Source organism: Peromyscus eremicus, chromosome 23 (assembly GCF_949786415.1).
Source record: "Peromyscus eremicus chromosome 23, PerEre_H2_v1, whole genome shotgun sequence".
Taxonomy (NCBI): domain Eukaryota; kingdom Metazoa; phylum Chordata; class Mammalia; order Rodentia; family Cricetidae; genus Peromyscus; species Peromyscus eremicus.
In genome coordinates, this window is record NC_081438.1 from 19978973 (window position 1) to 19997671 (window position 18699).

At 46.4% G+C, this 18699-nt stretch overlaps 1 protein-coding gene across 2 annotated transcripts; it reads left to right on the forward strand.

Moving 5' to 3' along the window:
• Positions 1–247: 247 nt before the first annotated feature.
• Tmem248 (transmembrane protein 248) lies at positions 248–15865 on the forward strand. Of its 2 annotated transcripts, none has more exons than XM_059249432.1 (7): positions 248–405; positions 4125–4302; positions 6675–6960; positions 11048–11198; positions 12543–12726; positions 14687–14830; positions 15671–15865. In XM_059249432.1, the coding sequence occupies exons 2-7, from the start codon at positions 4135–4137 to the stop codon at positions 15689–15691; spliced, it is 954 nt and encodes a 317-aa protein (XP_059105415.1). In that variant the 5' UTR covers positions 248–405; positions 4125–4134; the 3' UTR covers positions 15692–15865. The 2 variants fall into 2 exon arrangements, with proteins under 2 accessions (XP_059105415.1, XP_059105416.1); XM_059249433.1 differs by lacking the exon at positions 248–405 and adding an exon at positions 798–895.
• The last annotated feature ends 2834 nt before the right edge of the window (positions 15866–18699 follow it).

Genomic DNA, 18699 nt, shown 5'->3' on the forward strand with positions numbered 1-18699 from the left:
CCTCTCTGTTAAACGCTTATTAACAAAACGAAGCCACGCCCCCCACCTCTTAACCCGGGGCCGCGCGCGCGCGCGCGAGCAATTCTGTCCCTGCCGCGCTGCCGTCGCGCGCGGGGTCAGAGGTCACGGCGGCGATTGTGGTGACGTGGTTTTCGGCTTTCACCCGGAAAGCCCGGCGTTCGCAGCGCGCGGAGCCGGCGTCGCGTCGGCGCGCTCCGGACTGTCTTGAGTGGGGTGGGGGGTGGGGGGCGAGGGGGTCGTCGCGTTGGCCCCCCGCCGAGCCGCTCGCTGTCTCTCCGGAGCGGCGGGGAGGATGGTGCGGGGCAGCCCGGGACCCGCCGCGCGCCGCCGCGAGTGAACAGGGCCCGGCCGCGGGCGGCCGCGGAGCCGCCGGTCTGTGAGGCGGTGAGTAGCGGACGGGGTCGGCGCCGGCATTAGCGGGCTTGGGGGTGCGGGGGAGGCCGGGACCCGCGGGCGTGCAGGCCGGGTCGGTGCGAGTCGTCGGTGCTCAGGCTCCTCCGTCCACCTCGGCCCCGCTCACCTCCATAGGAAGCTGGCCCTGGCCTGCGCCATCCTCCCGAGGCTTGAGGCCTGCGCCCGGAGCCGGGGCTTATTGTCGTCTGGACACGGCTGGGTGGAACTGCTAGCGTCCTTTAGAGAGAAAGAGGAAAAAAAAAAAATCAATTTTGAAAAACTTAAGAAATGTGTTTGTGTCTGTTTGTGCACGTGAGTGCAAGGACCGACGGAATCCAGAAGAGGGCGTTGTATTCCCTAGAACTAGAGTTACACGGGCCATTGTTAGCTGCTTGATGATGTGGGTGTTGAGAACCTGACTCTGGTCCTCTGGAATTGCAGGTGTTCTTAACCCTCGGAGCCATCTCTCCGACCTCCGTGTGTGAGTGTGTGTTTGTGTGTTTTCTGTGTTCAGTTTTAGTTTTTTTTTTTTGACTTTGGGTGGTGTTGATAGTTGTCCGGGTGGAGAGGAGGTGGGAGGGGGCCACCCATCTACACAAGCCCAAAACGGAGTAGTGGAATTCTGGGTGTTATAATCTTAGGTATATTCGAGACAGGGTCTCATGCTGCCCGGGCTGGCTTGGAATTCCCTATGTAGGCAAGGCTTACTTACCTTCAACTATTGATCTTCCTGTCTCAGATTCACTAGTTCTGAGGTACACGTGTGTGCCACCCTGCCAGGCTTGATAGTGTGTGTAATAACGGTATTGTTTTTGGTTTTAATCTTCTGAGTCCTGGAAATGGTGGTCTCAAGTCCTGGGTAGCTCAAACTCTCTATGCAGGCTGACCTTGGACTCCTGATTCTCTTGTCTCAGACTCTAGTGCTGGGATGGCAGGTGTGTACCACCATGCTGGTTAAGCCTGGCTTAAAAAAAAAAAAAAAAAAAAAAAGTTTTTTGAGACAGTCTTGGTGTGTAGTCCAGGCTAGCCTCAAACTCTCAGTATAGCTGGAAGTTGTGACTCTCCTGCCTCAGCCTCGTAAGTGTTGGGGTGATAGGTGTGTGCTACCAGGCCTTGTTCAAAAACAGAGTAGTGGTAGCCTGTGTGGCAAGGCTAGTTGGGGTCGATTCTTATCTGTCCTCATAGTTTAATACGGGAAATCAAGGGGTGATTTCCACATACTGTAAGGCATGCAGCTCCAATTCTCTGGATCCACGTGTGGATTTAACATTTGGGAAATTAAGCCGAGGCCATGTCACCGCCCTGGAGCTTGTGCTTTCCCAGGCTGTCACTGGCTTCAGTCTTTGCTCTTGTCTCAACATGTTCAGGAGTGCATCGTCTTCTGCTTCATGCTTCCTTTTGACCCTTCTTCCCTCTCGTGTTTAGTACTCTTCCTCCTTTATGCGTGTATCCGAGAAAACGTGGTCCTGATGGGGGAGGCAGGAGAGCATAGTGTAGGGATGACACACCTGTAGGATGTTTTCTGTCAGTATGGAAAGTCTGTGGAATTCCAACTATGGGCCAGGCCTGTGGCACAGGCCTGTTATCTTAGACACTGGTGAACTGCCACTGGGGTCCTGGGATCCTAACCAGGTCCCCTGGAAGAGCAGCTGAGCCTTACCTTCAGCACCCCAAAACTTGTTGTTAATTGTGTGTTTATTTCATTTATTTATTTATTGATTGGTTTTTTGAGACAGGGTTTCTTTGTGTAACCTGGCTGTCTTGGAACTAACTCTGTCGAATAGGCTGGCCTCAATCAAACTCACAGAGATCACCTGCCTCTGCCTCCCAAGTGCTGGGATTAAAGGCCCCCCCCCCATCCCCTAAGTTTTTCTCTTCTTAATCTCATTTATGAATTCATAGAAAAACTGAGAGCAGAGTAGTTTTTAAAAGTCCTGATCAGGGGCTGGGGTATAGTTCTGTGATCTAGCATGTGTTTAGCATTTGTAAGACTGGTGTTCACCCCCAAACACCAAAACAAAGCTCTTCATTCTTCATTCATTCCAAAATTCTTCAAACAGTGAAATCAGCATGAACAAGATTAATCAGATTATTTATGTCAACAGATTAAAAGGCAAAAGTTGATGGTTTAGACATTACAGATGAGGCATTCATTGAAATGTAGTATTTGGCTGAATTCAGTAGATACATAGTAAGCAAGAGGTCTTGGGTTAAATACCCAGAACCAGGGTTGGGGGGCGGTGGAAAGAAAGACATGGTAGCATGTCTATAATCTCAGCACTTGGGAGGTAGAGGCAGGAAGCTCAGGGTTCAAGGCCAATTTGAAATATAGGAAACCCTATCTCAGCCCTTTCCCCCATAAAAAAAGAAATAACATAGTGAAAATCTTTCTGTAAACTTAGGAGTAAGTATTTCCTTACCTTTGAGAAGTCTTCTGTTGTAGTTAGGGCTTCTGTTGCTGTGATAAATCACCATGACGGAAGGCAAACTGGGGAGGAAAGGATTTCTTCGTTTCTCTCGGGTCATACTCCATTGCTTGGGGAAGTCAGGGCAGGACCTAAACAGGGCAGGGACCTGGAAGCAGGAGTTGATGTAGAGGCCATGGAGGAGTGCTGCTTACTGGCTTGCTCTAAGTGGCTTGCTCAGTCTGCTTCTTAGAGCACCCAGGACCACCTGCCGAGGGATGGTACCACCCACAGTGAGCTGGGCCCTCCCACATTAATCACCAACCAAGAAAATGCACCACAGGCTTGCTCACTGGCCAATCTAGTGGGGACATTTTCTCAGTGGAAGGTCCCTCTTTAAAGGACTCCAGCTTGTGTCAAGTTGACATAAAACTAGCCAGCACAGCTTCCCATCAGAAGCTTATGTTGTGTCCCAGATTTAATAGTGAAGCATTACAAAGCACTTTTGCTAAAGTCTGAGTGAGGCCAGAATTTTATTATAGCTACTGCTATTGATATTTCATTTAAGTAGTTAAAAAAAGAAAAAGATAAAAGGATTTGAAAAGAAATATTACTAATGTTCTTGTTCTTGAACAGTGTAACTATCTATATGACATCCAAGAGAGATCACAGACAGCTAAGTTAGAATTTAAAATATTGGAGCAAAGTGTCTAGAACCAAGAGCAGTGGAGGCTATGGCTGTAACTCAGTGGTAGAGCACTTGCTTACCTTTACAAGGCAGATCAGTAGATAAAAGTCTTAATTGCATGAACTAATAATACTAATGTACTGTGTGGGTAAGAGAGTGCCCTGTAGCCTAGCCTGGTCCTATGTGTCCAAGGATAAACTTGAACTCACGATCCTTTTGTCTCTGTGTCTCAAGTGCTGATCTTAAAGGTGTGTGCCGCCATGCCTGGGTCTTGGGACCCAGGGCTTTGTGCATGCCAGGCAAGCACTCTGCCAACTGAGCTAACAGCTCTACCCTTCCCCTCCACTTTTTTTTTTTTTTTTTTTTAACATATTTCTCATTTTCAGGCTGACTCTGCTAATAGCTGAGGATGAATTTTGATTCCTGATCTTCTACTTCCTGGGGTCACAGGTGTGCACCACCATGCCTGGCTCCTTCTAGTCTTGTAAATGAATTCATTGAGTGGGTATTCCTTAAACTTTGCTTTTTATCTCACAGTACTATTGTATGAAACTAGAGTGAGTGCTCCAGCTCCCGTGTGCAGACAGGCCACCAGTCACGTGCCGAATCTGTTGCAGGTTGCAGCTGATGAGAAGCATGTTCAGCATTAACCCCCTGGAGAACCTGAAGCTGTACATCAGCAGCCGGCCGCCCTTGGTGGTTTTTATGATCAGTGTCAGCGCCATGGCCATCGCCTTCCTCACCCTGGGCTACTTCTTCAAGATCAAGGAGATTAAGTCCCCAGAAATGGCTGAGGTACAGTGTACTCTTCATTTCCACTTGTGCTGGGTGGACCTCATAGAGAAGTGGGGCACAGCTCTCTTTGGTTTTCGAGGTCTCACTCTGTAGTCCAGTCTTAAATGTACTGTGCGTTGGCTGACCTGGAGTTTGAAGTGCTCTTCCTCCCTTAGCTTTGTGAATGCTGGGATTATATTGTGTGTGTATCACCACATCTGGAGGGGTTTGTTATTGTTGTTTTGAGACAGGGTCTCATGAGGCATATGCTGGCCTTGAACTCCAGATCCTCTTGCCTCTGCCTCTCAAGTGCGTAGATACATGCAGCAAAAGATACATATTTATACAGAATTTCCTGCCCTTTTCCTATGACTACTTCGTTAGGGAATACCTAATAGTTGTTTTAAATAAAAGGAAGTTCCTGTAGACTATTGCAGTAGTGAAACAGATCTATTTGGAAGAGTGTGTTTATATAAAAAACAACCAAATACCTGAGTCAGAAGAGGCTGGGTATGGTGGTGTACTCCTGTGATCCAACACTGGGGACCTTGAGGCAGAAGTCTGAGTTCAAGGCTGTCCTGGGCCACGGAGTAAAACCTTATCTCCAGAGAGGAAGAGAGCGCGTGAGCTAGGGAAGTCACCTCTTCTGATAGACATGTTACATTGTTGTTTTGAAATTGTGACTAGGACACTTAAGGACACATACTACCTTTTGGTTTTCTCACTTGTACACATGGTATTTTTAGTAGATAAGGGATCCTATTGACTGACAGACAAGGGCACCAGATAGAAGTGGTCACCAGGCATGGAAAAGGGGGGTGAGTGAGAACAAGGTATAATGAAATGTGTATGAAGATGCCATGCTGAACCCATAACCCTGGCAGTGGTGGTGCACGCCTTTAATCCCAGCACTCAGGAGGCAGAGGCAGGTGGATCTCTGTGTTCCATGTCAACCTGGGCTACAGAGCTAGTTCCAGAACAGCCAGGGCTGTACAGAGAAATTCTGTCTCAAAACAAAAAAAGGAGTTCTAAAACCTAAAGAGATTTAAAAAACTTTTTATTTCCAATACAGTTTTTTTTCTTTTTCTTTCTTTTTTTTTTGGTGGGGGGGGCGGTTTCGAGACAGCGTTTCTCTGTGTAGCTTTTGGAGCCTGTCCTAGAACTCGCTTTGTAGACCAGGGTGGCCATGAACTCAGAGAGATCTGCCTGTCTCTGCCTCCCCGTGCTGGGATTAAAGGCTTGAGCAGCCACTGTTGCCTAGCCATAAATACATAAATCTTAAAAAACGAAACGAAACAAAAAAGCTACTAAATGAGTGTGAATTAGTGATTTAATGTGTCAACCACTTTTTTTTTTTTTTTTCAAGATTCCTTTTTTTTTTTTGTTTTTTTCTAGACTGGGTTTCTCTGTGTAGCCCTGGTTATCCTGGAATTCACTCTGTAGACCAGGCTGGCCTAGAACTCAGAGATCCACCTGCATATGCTACCACCACCTGGCTGATAACTTTTTTTAATATTTAGTTTATGTGTATGAGTGTTTGCCTGCATGTACATATGTGTACCATGTGCCCAAGGAGAACAAAAGGGATATCGGATACTCTGGCACTGGAGTTACTCATGGTTCTGAGCCACCATGTGGGTGCTGGGAACCAAACTTGGTTCCTCTATAAGAGCAGCAAGTGTTCTTAACCACTGAGCTATTTCTATAACCCTCACAACTTTTTTAGTTTTGCCTTTATTTTATTTTTTAAAGATTTATTTATTTATTATGCATACAGTATTCTGCTTGCATGTATGCCTGCACGCTAGAAGAAGGCACTAGATCTCATTACAGATGGTTTTCAGCCACCATGTGGGTCCTGGGAATTGAACTCAGGACCTCTGGAAGAGCAGCCAGTGCTCTTAACCTCTGAGCCATCTCTCCAGCCCTGTTTTGCCTTCATTTACTTTTATTTTATGTGTATGGCCACATTTATATCTACAGCATGTGTGTTCAGGGCCAAAAGAGGGTGTCAGGTCCCTTGGAACTAGAGTTAAGAGTTAGTACTAACTGCCGTGTGGGTGTTGGGAATCTCTGGCAGGGCCATCTTATCTACTGAGCCATCTCTCTAGCCCCTCAAGATCCCTCTTTAAGTTTGATCTGAGGCTAGTTGGTTTTTCTCTTAAGTATAATCTGCTGGGTTCTCAGATAATGTATAGAGTATGCTGTTCAGGTTTCCAGGGCTAACATCATTATATCACCCTGTACTGCAGGTGCAGGATGGTGGTGTATTGTGACTTGAGATTGTCACTCTCCTTTTCCTCTTGTCCTGTGGTAGCAGTTAAGGATCATGGCAGTTCCTGCATTGGAGGTGCTGGGACTCATATCTGTCTCTCTGTTTTACTTTGCTGAAGGATTGGAATACTTTTCTGCTGCGCTTTAATGATTTGGACTTGTGTGTATCAGAAAATGAGACACTGAAGCATCTCTCCAATGACACCACCACCCCTGAGAGCACCATGACCATTGGGCAGGCCAGATCATCCACCCAGCCACCCCAGGCCCTGGAGGAGTCAGGCCCCATCAATATCTCAGTGGCCATTACCTTGACCCTGGACCCTCTCAAGCCCTTTGGAGGGTACTCTCGAAACGTCACACACCTGTACTCCACCATCCTTGGACATCAGATTGGACTCTCAGGTGTGTGCCAGCTACTTTTCCTTTCAGAGCTTTCAGGCAGCACCTGAGATAGGTTCAGTGTTCTGTGTTTGCAGGTGTTTCTCCTCTTGAGACGTGGACCTCGTGAAGTCAAGAAAGAATGGTTGCTGTGCATCTTCACTCAGTCGGGGCTTCAGGAATCCTACACAGTCATACACAGTCTCTCTCTGTCTCTCTGTCTCTGTCTCTCTTTTGGATTTTCGAGACAGGATTTCTCTGTGCAGCCCTGGCTGTCCTGGAACTCACTCTGTAGACCAGGCTGGCCTCACACTCACAGAGATCCACCTGCCTCTGCCTCCGCCTCCTGAGTGATGGGATTAAAGGTGTGTGCCACCAACTCCTGGCTATACAGTCTCTTACTAAAGGCTCATTGGAGTCAGGACTGATGGGGCCAGGGGTACAGCTCAGTGTTAGAGCACAGGGCTTGTGTGTGTGAGGCCCTGGGTTCTTCTTTAACACTGGGAGAGGGGGAGGAGGAGGAGGAGGGAGAAGCTCAGCCTGCAAGGTCTGTTTCTGGTCTCAGTATAATTGATCTTTGACCGGCATAGGTTTTACGTGCACAGGTCCATTTATAATTGATTTTTTTATTATTAAAAGCTTCTATTTTGTGTGTATGGGTGTTTGGCATGGATGTATGTTTACTACGTGTGTTCCTGGTACCTGCAGACGGCAGAAAAGGGTGTTAGATCCTCTGGAACTGGAGTTACAGATGATTGTGAGCTGCATATGAATGCTAAGAACTAAACCCTGGTCCTCTGCAAGAGTACCCAGTGTTCTTCCTTGCTGAGCCATCTCTCCAGCTCTCTATTTGAACCCAAGACCAGTGTAAGCACATATGAAGATGCTGTGTTAGGTCATGAAGGCATTGGGCCGGCATGCTGGTACACAGTGACACTCCCAGCATGTGGGAGAGGAAAGCAGTAGGATTGTGAGTTTCAGGCCCTGCCTCAAAAACAAAAACGCTGGTGCACACGCCTTTAATCTCAGCACACAAGAAACAGAGACAGGTGGGTCTGTGAAAGTTTGAGGCCACGTAGTCTACAGCAAGCTCCAGAACAACGGGCTATATACTGAGACCTTGTCTCAAATAGAACAAAACAAAACAAAAACCCCAGAGGATTAAAAAAAAAGAAAAAGGCATGGTGGTACTTGAGGTAGAAGCAGGAGGATCGTAAGTTCAAGGTTATCCATATTGAGTTTGAGGCCAGAGTATGCGACAAGTAAAAACAAAATCATCTTAGAAGCTTAAAATTAACTGTATTCTCTACACGGTCTTTCTGTGATAGCTTTGTAGCCACCTGACTGCAGTGGGGTCACATGATGAGTGTCCACTTAAACTATCATGCTAAGTCACTGTATGCAAAGTCCACCTGTCCAGTCACTGTCAGTGACACACGCAGTAACTGGTGATTTTGTGTTGTGTGTTTCTCCTTGTTTACCGTAAATGAATAAATATGGTGTTAATTGACTATTGATGTTATCACTAAGACTTCCAGTTAGCATCAGGCAAAACTGGTAGTTAAGTCTGGGGAGTCAGGAATTCTACTCAGTTTTTGGACTGGACTGTGTGGGAGTTAGCACCCAAACACCATGTTGCTCAAGACACAAGTGTGTTTACGAACATATAACAGGTGTATTTTGCTGGGGTTTATAACACGTTGCCATTGTCATAATTTTTGTGTGTATGTATGGATGCACATGAGTTATAGTGAACATGTAGAGGTCTGAGGTTATTCCCTGGTGGTTGGTTTTCTGTGTGTTTGTAGGATTAATCTTAGGTCGCCATTGGGTTTATTTGCTCCTGACCCACTGAGCTGTCAATTTTGGTTATTTTTACTGTTGCTTGCGATGCTGAAATTTGAACCCAGGCTTCATGCATGTGAAAAAAGTGCTCTTTCAGGCCTGAAAAAAAAATTTTTTTAACTTAAAGATTTAAAATTAATTAAGCTGGGTGGTGGTGCATGCCTTTAATCCTAGCACTTGGGAGGCAGAGGCAGATGGATCTCTGAGTTTGAGGCTCGGCTCATCTACAGAGTGAGTTCCAGGACAGCCAGGGTGGTTACACAGAAAAACCCTGTGGGGGCGGGGAAAGGGGCGCAGGGCAGATTTATTATGTGTGTGGATGTGGATGTATTGCCTGGTGCCATGAAGGCCAGAGGACACAGGATCCCCTTGGGACTGGTGTTACAGACAGTTGTGCCCTGCCGTGTGGGTGCTGTGAATTGATTCTAAGATCTTAACTCCTGAACCATCGCTCCTGCCCTGGATCTGCCTAGTTTTAAATGCCCACCATTTACTTAGCAATGTGCTAACTCTCAGAAAGAACTAGAAATAGCCTCAGACCAGGTTCCTTCACCCTTGGAGGTTATACAAGAGGCAAAAATTACAGGAATTGGGTGGGGATGTAACTCAGTGGTTAAGGGCTTGTCTAATATGTGTGAATCCTGGGTTCACTTGCCAGTACTGAAAAAGATAAGCCAAACAGCAACCAAAGTTTTATGTCTTAGTTACTAGACAACTAATTTTATGTTTGCTTGATACAAGTTAGAGTCATCTGGGAAGAGGAAACCTCAATTGAGAAAATGTTGTCACTAGATTGGCCTGTGGGTTTTTTTTTTTTTTAATTGATGATTGATGTGTGAGGGCATCAGCTTATTGTGGGTGGTGTCATTCCTGGACTGGTAGACCTGGGTTCTATAAGAAAGCAGGCTGAGTAAGCCATGAGGAGCAAGCCAGTAAGCAGCCCCCCTCCATGGCCTCTGCATCTCTTGCTTCCAGTTTCCTGCCGTGCTTGAAGTCCTGCCCTGGTTTCACTATGCAATGGGGTGTGGCCTGAGAGATAAACAAACAAACCCTTTCCTCCCCAAGTTACTTTTGTCATAGTCTATTATCACAGCAATAGAAAACACTGACCAGGTGCTTAAAATGCTATCTAGGGGCTTGTTAAATATATTAGCTACTTTTCTATTCCTGTGATAAAATACCATGATCAGAGCATCTTACAAAAGAAAGCTTAATTGGGCTTAAGGTTCTGGAGGTTGGAGTTTGTGCCAGCTGATGGTGGAGCAAAGGCAGGGCTGCAGGTGGCTGGAGGAGCAGCCGAGAGCTCACACCTGATCCACAAGCAGGAGGCAGAGAGCACCTGGGAATGCAGGAGGCCCACTCCTGTGACACATCTTCCAACAAGACCATGCCTCCTAACCTTCCCAAATAGTTGTACCAAATGGGAACTAGTATTCAACATTTGAGCTCATGGGGACCACCATGTTAAATAATACCGAAAATAAATACCATGGAGTATGGCCATACTTGCTTGTATGTGCTAAGCCTGAACACAGTAGACATGGTGTAGGAACACATGAAAGTGGAAGCTGGAAGATTCCGGAAAGGCTTTGTTTATCCTAAGGGCTTGCTGGGCTTTGGAAGGATAACCTTTGGTTCCCAAAAGCCTTTGGGTAATGTCCACAAGGTGGTGAACATTACACAATGTCCTGTCGCCTTTGGCAATTAAGAGTTGAAAGTTGGTGTCATGATAGTAAGGGTACAAATCACCCCTGTTTGTTCCAGGAAGCAAGCATACCCTTTTCTCCTGATGACATTAGAACATCTCGATTTAGTGCAGGCTTCACTTTCTAGTCCCAAGACCTTCCCTAAGTCTGTTAGACCTGCTGCCCACCCCATCCCCTGTGTGTGTGTGTGTGTGTGTGTGTGTGTGTGTGTGTGTGTGTGTGTGTGTATACAGAGATGCTTGAGTCACATTCATGGCATAATGGTAGATTTTGAATGAAGTAATACATTAGTACAAAAAAATCACTACATTCAAGTTGCTCAGTTCTGTTCCTGCCTGCGCTCTGGCATGGCTCCCTAGCCCTGACTGAAACACATAGTAGTCTTTTGTGAGCTACTTTGTGGCTGTACTTAGTCAAGCAGGCCTCATTGTTCCGGTCAGGACTGTGGCTCCCAGAAATCCCATAGGGCAGGTGTACAGGCCAGTGGGTGGCATTGGAGTACCAGGGAACAGTCTGACTTTCTGGGCGTGTCCACCAATAAGCGACTAACTCTTCCACAGGCAGGGAAGCGCACGAGGAGATCAACATCACCTTCACCTTGCCTGCTGCCTGGAATGCCGACGACTGTGCCCTCCATGGCCACTGTGAGCAGGTGGTGTTCACAACCTGCATGACCCTCACAGCTGCCCCTGGAGTCTTCCCTGTCACCGTGTAAGTGTCCAAACATTTGTGGAGGCCACGAGGACAACTTCCAGGAGTCAGTTCTGTCCTATTGTGTGGGTCTCAGGGATCGACCTCATTTCGTTAGGCTTGGTGGCAAGCCTTTTGAGCTATTTTGCTGGCTTCCAGGATTATTTAAGTTTAATTTGAAATTCTAACTTCTATATATACAAATGTGCCAAGCTGGGGTTGTAGCTTATTTGGTAGAATGTTTGCTTAGCATTCATGAAGTCCTGGGTTCCATTTCCAACACAGAATAAATAAGCGTGGTGGAGCACACCTGTAGTCCCTAAGGGTTGGGGTGGGAGGATCAGAAGGTCAAGGTGTCTTCCTCTATACAGTGAGGTCAAGGCTAGCCTGGTGTACATGAGATCCTGTCTCAACGAAACCAAACAAACCAGAAAGCACCTCAGCCCCAGAGCTAGTACTTCAGTGAGGTGGTAAAACATGATGCTGTGGCCGCTCTCCAGCTGCCTCTCCTACTAAGAGTCATATTGAAAAAGGAAGAGCCGGGGCTGGAGAGATGGCTCAGGGGTTAAGAGCACTGACTGCTCTTCCAGAGGTCCTGAGTTCAACTCCCAGCAACCACACGGTGGCTCACAACCATCTGTAATGAGATCTGGTGCCCTCTTCTGGCCTGCAGGCATACGTGCAGACAGAACACTGTATATATAATAAATAAATAAATCTTAAAAAAAAAAAAGAAAGAAAAAAAAAAAAGAAAAAGGAAGAGCCAGGCCCCTGCCAGAGTGATCTGTAATTAAAGCTGCCTAAAGGTAAAGGTTCTGCCCATCTCTGTGACCCAGAAATTAATTTTTGTTTTAGCTTTTTTAAGGATCCACTTTTATTACTTTAAATTGTGTGTATTTGTGGGGAATATGTACATGAGTGTAGTTATTTTAGTGTTGGGGGGGATTTGTTTTGAGATGGTCTTATGTAGCCCAGGTTGGTCTCAAACACTACAGCAGAAGTTGGCTTAGAAGGAGATCTTGTCTCGGTCTCTGGGATTCTGGGATTATAGGTGTGCAACCCCCTGCCTGGCTCCTTATGTGATTATTCAGAAAAATACAGAACAGTTGGATGTGTCGGTGCACACCTGCAGTTCTAGCATTTGTGGGGTCAGCCTCTGCTAGATGGAGAGCCTGTCTCAAAATAGCAAAGCAAAAGACCCTCGAAACATCATGGTATTTATCCCAGAGAAATATGTAATTGTTCAGAACATCTTATTTCTCCTTTCCTCATGTTGCTCTGTTCAGGGTTGCGGGTGCTGTGTGTGGAGGGAGTCCAAGTAAATGTTTCAGGTCACACTGAGCTGGTCTCTTCTCTCCCCTGCAGTCAGCCACCTCACTGTGTCCCTGACACATACAGCAACGCCACACTCTGGTACAAGATCTTCACAACTGCCAGAGATGCCAACACAAAATATGCTCAAGACTACAATCCTTTCTGGTGTTACAAGGGCGCCATCGGAAAAGTCTACCACGCTTTAAATCCCAAACTCACCGTTATTGTTCCAGATGTAAGGGAAACAAGTTCTGTTTATTTGTGTGTCTGTGACTCTATGTGTGCGTGTGTGAGTATGTGTGTACATGCATCCTGGAATTGTGAATGAGTGTGTGCATGTTTACATCTTGAGTTAGCTCAGCCCTGGCCAGTCAAGGTTTCCACCTGGTTAGTCAGTAGAGCTGTGAAAATCATGGTACCTTTGTGGTAGAGAAAAGCCTTGCTCCTTCATTTTGTGTGTTTCTCAGCAGCAGTTGTATGTTGAGTTCTGTTGTGTTTGTAACCCATAGAGGAGGGTCCCTGTTCTTGTCTGGCCTTACGTGCAGAGTGTCTGCTTAGTTCAGTGTTAGCAATAACCAGTGCTGTGTAGGGTACAAAAAGGCGGTAGCAATGCAGGGGGAGAGGCAGATCTTTGCTGTTTCTCTTCTTTTTGACAGGTCTTACTATGTAGCTCAGGCAGGCCTGGAAATTGTGATCCTCTTGCTTCAGCCTCTTGAGTGTGTTTGGCTTGATAGTGGGGCCTGCATAGCATTTAATTTTAGAGGAAAGAGGAAGCAGTCACTGCTGTATTCAGCAGGTAGAGTCTGCCACACTGATGATTTTGTACCCTTGCTTTCCTTCTGCATGGATTTCTAAGTTTTCCTTGGACTCTTCCTTGTTTTCATTTCTGTCCAGTTATAGAAGTTGGTCGCCAGGGAGCTCAGGTGTGGTGTGGAGGGGAAGGCTGCATGGTGGGCAGATCAGATTCCAGAACCTTCCCTGCCCTGCCATAGCATTCACCTGTCTCCTCCAGCAGGGCCCTCACTGCCTGTGTCAGGCGACTGTAAAGCAGTCCCTTAAGAAGACTGGAGTGGGGCTGGAGAGATGGCTCAGCAGTTAAGAACACTTCCAAAGGTTCTGAGTTCAATTCCCAGCAACCACATGGTGGCTCACAACCATCTGTAATGAGATCTGGTGCCCTCTTCTGGCCTGCAGGCATACATATATAAATATAATATATACATATAATGTATACATACTAAATAAATAAATAAATACTCTTAAAAAAAAAAAAAGACTGGAGCTAGGGAGATGTCTCAGCAGTTGGGAGTACTTGCTCTTGCAAAGGGACCAGAGTTCACCCACATCAGGCAGTTCACAACACCAGAGGACCCGATGTACTTTCCACAGGCACCTGTACACACATGGCATACACACACCTAAGTAAAAATAAAATCTTAAGGAAAAAAGAAAAAAGACTTGTTTGGCCTGGTATATATTCCTGAAATCCAGGCACTTGGGAGGCTGAGGCAATATGAGTTCCAGGCCAGCGTGTGCTACATAGTGAGTTCTAGGTCAAGCTGTACTCAAGAGTGAGACTGTCTCTAAAGTAAAGACTCACCTGCTCTCTGCTGTGAAAGGTAATGGGAGGTAGGCAGGATCTCTCACACACCCCTCCTACTGTGGTTGCATATCAGTCTCAGCCTGTATCCCTTCCAGCCAGGGACTTAGTGAAAGCAGAGAAGGGATGCTGTCTGGGGGGATGTGCCAGCTGTCCACTGGAGGAGTAGCACAGAGCGGGGACAGCAGACAAGTTGTTTTGTGGGGTCACGAGGACGTGTCCAGAGAAGAGCGGGCCTCACAGTAGAAGATAGGCTGGTGGGGCTCTGGCAGTGTGGGGGTGCAGAAGCCACTGTAGTTGAAGCAGTGGTTGCTCCTTAACCAAGGTTGCACAGAAGCTCAAGTCTAACCCTTGTGAGAACTAGTTTGGTAGTTTTGGAGATGAATGGAGAGACTGCCTGTTTAAGCTTAAGAACTAGTATTCGGGGGCTAGAGATGGAGCTGAGTGGTAGAGCATTTGTCTAGTGTGCGTGAGGCCACGGGTTCACTTCTGAGCACTACAAATGAATGAAATTGCTGCAGGCATGGAGGCTGATGTTTGAAAAGTTGTTAGTAATGGACTGCATGTGTCTGGTTTCTTTCCTTTTGTTCATTAGGACGACCGTTCATTAATAAACCTGCATCTCATGCACACCAGTTACTTCCTTTTCGTGATGGTGATAACGATGTTTTGCTACGCAGTTATCAAAGGCAGACCCAGCAAATTGCGTCAGAGCAATCCTGAATTTTGTCCTGAGAAGGTGAGCAGTGGTGGTCTGTCTGGTTCCTGGTGACAGGCCTTTGTTTAAACAAACAAACAAACAAACAAACACAAAAATTTAAAAAGGTCCTGGCGTCATGATAGCTGTTTTGAAATCCTTGTTGGATAGTTCCTGTTCCTGGGTGCCTCTCTACCCCTGATCCTTCTGTCAGCACAGGAGTCATGCAGCACAGTGCCTGTCAGGGCAGTTAGCTGTGGCCAGGGATGTGGCTTGGTAGTAGAACACTTGCCTCACATGCATGAAGCCTTAGGATCAGTCTTCAGCACCGAATAAACCAGACATGGTGGTACATGCCTGCAATCCCAGGACTTGGGAGGTTGAGGCAGGAGGATCATGAGTTTAAAGTCATCTTCAGCTCCATAGTGAGTTTTTGGCCAGCCTAGGTTTCAAGAATCCTTGTCTCAAAAAGCAAGTCCAAGCTCAGGAGAAGTCCACACACCTTAAATTCCAGTTCTTAGTGGTCAGAGCAGAGGCAAAGGAGTCAATTAGTCAATAAGTCAAAGCCAGCCTCGTCTATATAGAGTGGTCCAGCAAGAGTTACATAGTGAGACCCTGTCTCCAAAATGAATGAATAAATAATAAAAGGTTAACTTTCCCAGCATAGCGTAAGTAGTTTGGCAGGTTGGCCACTGCTTACAGACTGAGGTTTTTTTTTTTTTTTTTTTTTCTTTCCTCCCTGAGGTGAGGTGGTTTCCTTAATGTTTTGTTAATTCCCTTGCCAAAAGATAATAGATGTTCATGGTCAGCATGACCTTGTGGTATCAGGCTAGGTGCCAGCAGCTCCCTATTTGACTCGATTGCCTGCTTGCTCTCTTCTAGGTGGCTTTGGCTGATGCCTAATCCCATGGCTCCCCATTTTCTGAGAGACCAAGAACCATGATCATTGCCTGCTGAACCGGCCAGGGCCTGGCCACTCTGTGAATACACGATCTTGCAATGTTGGGTTATTCCAGCCAAAGACATTTCAAGTGCCTGTAACTGATTTGTACATATTTATAAACATTGATCTGGAAATTGGTCCTGTGATGCACGTGCTTTGCCCTGGATGCAGCCTGAACCCGTCACCCTCACTCTGGGGGCAGGAGGGCACGGACACGGGGTTCTTCTGTGTAGTGCCAGGAGATGTGGGGATCTTGTCGGAGCTGAGCAGGTCATGTTCCAGTGCCAGTGGGGCCGAGGTTTGCTGTGGTTCTTGTTTCAGCCTGATGTGTTCAGTGTTGGAAGCGGTTTGCACCTTTGTTGGGATGCTGCATTGCAGAAGCCACCATTCCCTCCTGTGGCTCTTAAATGTCCGTGGCTTCATGATCATAGTGACAGCTGTAATACCTTTCTTTTCTGTTTGCTTGCAAGGAAATCCCCCTCCCACCCACCCCCCCCCCTTTTTTTTTTTAAGAAAAAATAGTCACATTTTACTATTCCTCTAGTTAGGGCAGATGTGTTTGTCTGTCCTAGCTAAAAGGTTAGGCATCTAAAAGTCACTTAGGTAGTAAAGATCAAAGTGTCATTTTCTACACCGGCAGGTAGGAACTGGAGTGCTCTGCTGTTGTCTGCCCCTGGTAGAGAAGTCACTAGCTTCAGAAGTAGCTGTGTAGTAGAGGCCCAGGGAGGGCTAACTTCCACAATGCAGGGCATGTTACTGAAAGAATGAACGGTGGTTTGGTCTAACAGTCACAAACAGGAGGTCTTGCTTGGTGTGTGTGTGTGTGTGTGTGTGTGTGTGTGTGTGTGTGTGTGTGTGTGTTTAAGGAGATGTTTTCTTTTTTTTTTTTTTTTTGCATTCATTTTTGTACACCACATATCTTCAGATAGAAAATGAATGTTAGGAGATGTGTAATGTGGAAATGATGCTGGTGAGATCTGAAAGAAGGCATGAGGTTCTGATGGCTATTGACTGAGCAGTACCGGAAGCATTTTGATGCTTTTGATCATCTGGTTCCTCTGTCCCTTTGCCTTCTCATATTCCATCTAAAAAAACATCATCTCTTCCACTCCCTGTTACTTGTATTTTCAGTTTCTATCAACGCTTTGCCTTAACAACTCTCAAGTTGCAGTGTTCTCTCAATCAGTGTTCCAGACTTGCTGGGTGTGGGGATGCATGCATGTATGCCTAGCACTTTGGAGGCTGAGGCAAGGAATCTCAAGTTCAAGGCCAGCCTGGGCTACATACCGATACTTTATTTCTCAAGCAGGAAGAAATACTTAGGTATGTCGGCACTTATGTTCCATAACTGTAGGTCTATAGTCTGTCTCAACTGGAGTTAACTTGATGTTTTCTGAAACTTACTGGCCTAGAGAATTTTATCCCAGGCATTCTTTAATGGAAAACAGTAGGTTTTTTGTTTTGTTTTGTTTTTTTTGTTTTTGTTTTTTAGTTGAAGATTGTTAATCATTGTAGTTATATGAAGCATTAGTTTTTTTGTTTTTTTTAAACCAGTGGTGAGTTGCTTATAAGATGGCTAATGTAGGCTGGGCAGTGGTGGCGCATGCCTTTAATCCCAGCACTCGGGGGGCAGAGGCAGGTGGATCTCTGTGAGTTTGAGGCCAGCCTGGTCTACAGAGATCCAGGACAGGCATCAAAACTACACAGAGAAACCCTGTCTCGAAAAACAAAAAACAACAAAAAAGATAGCTAATGTGTGAATTTAATTTAGTCTTCTCTTTAAGTGAGACCCTTGTCAGGCAGGATGAAGAAAAAGCCACGTGACTTGGCTGGTATAACTGTGTCATTGGGACCATCAAGTTTCAGATTAAGCTGAGTAATAAAGCCCAGTGAAGTGGAGTGAAACAGTTGGGAAGAGTCACTTCCACTGGCCTGTGCAGCTCAGCTGTGTTCCTCTTAGTCACCTTGTTAATGACAAGCAGCGGCTGGGATCTGAGGGGTGGGAGGGAGGAATACAGGCCTGGGGAGAGGAAGTGCCAAAACGCTTGGGACATGACCTGTCCTGAGGCCAGATAGGAACTTTAAAACCCAGTATTCACCATAGCAGGTAGACAGGTGGAGGATGGCTGGGGGAGGAGGGTGTGGCTGAGTTTAGGGGCCTGGAGACACATCTGTTGTTAGTGTTGGGCAAGTGCACACAACTCAGCTGCCCCTTGCTGGTAAACCTCAGGATTGGAATCTTAGGCCGGGCCATTGGAGACCTTCAACCCAGCAGCACTGGCTTACCTCGGGTGTCCTTGACTGGGGTGCAGTCAGAAGTCAGTGACTTCCTGTGAAATGGTTGTTTCAGATCATATTGATCTCTTTCCTTTTGTCCTTTCACCATATGGTATGACTTGAATCAGTTTTGATTCTCTGTGTAAGTTCTCATCATTTGGAACTTGGTGTTTCTGTTGTGTTCTTGGCAGTGCATAGGAACCCAGCCTCCTGTGTTTTGACCCTCCTGCAGGCACTGTGGGACTAGAGGGCAGCAGATCCATCTCCCGTCCCTTGCTGCATGATGGTCACTACTGATCTGTGATGGCGTCCCTCCCTCATTGATTTTCTGTGTTTGAAGTATGTGCATATGTGCTTTACAGAATAAAATATCTGGATTTACTTGGTTTGTTTTCTTTCCTCCAGCCTGATAGCAGTTTAAACAGAAAGGAGCACTTACAGGCTGTTTTTTGAAGTACCACCTGTCATGAGGATGAAGGGTGGACAGTGTTTCCTACTAAGGTGACCTCAACCCATGGGTCTTTGTCCAAAGAGTGTAAAACCTTGTACTGTAGGAGAACAAGAAGTGCTCACTGACCTGGCCCAAACTACCAGAGACATCAGTAAGAGCCAGGGCTGTGGCTCAGTGGTAGTAGAGCTCTTGCCTAGAACACCCCAGTGAAGGGCTGAGGGCATGGCTAAGCAGTAGGTT

Excerpts from the sequence above, each read along its gene's own strand:
- Tmem248 (XM_059249432.1), top strand. The coding sequence starts at position 4,135 with ATGAGAAGCATGTTCAGCATTAACCCCCTGGAGAACCTGAAGCTGTAC. Across the intron at positions 4,303-6,674 it reads AGTCCCCAGAAATGGCTGAG|GATTGGAATACTTTTCTGCT; the intron begins GTACAGTGTACT and ends ACTTTGCTGAAG. Across the intron at positions 11,199-12,542 it reads GGAGTCTTCCCTGTCACCGT|TCAGCCACCTCACTGTGTCC; the intron begins GTAAGTGTCCAA and ends TCTCCCCTGCAG.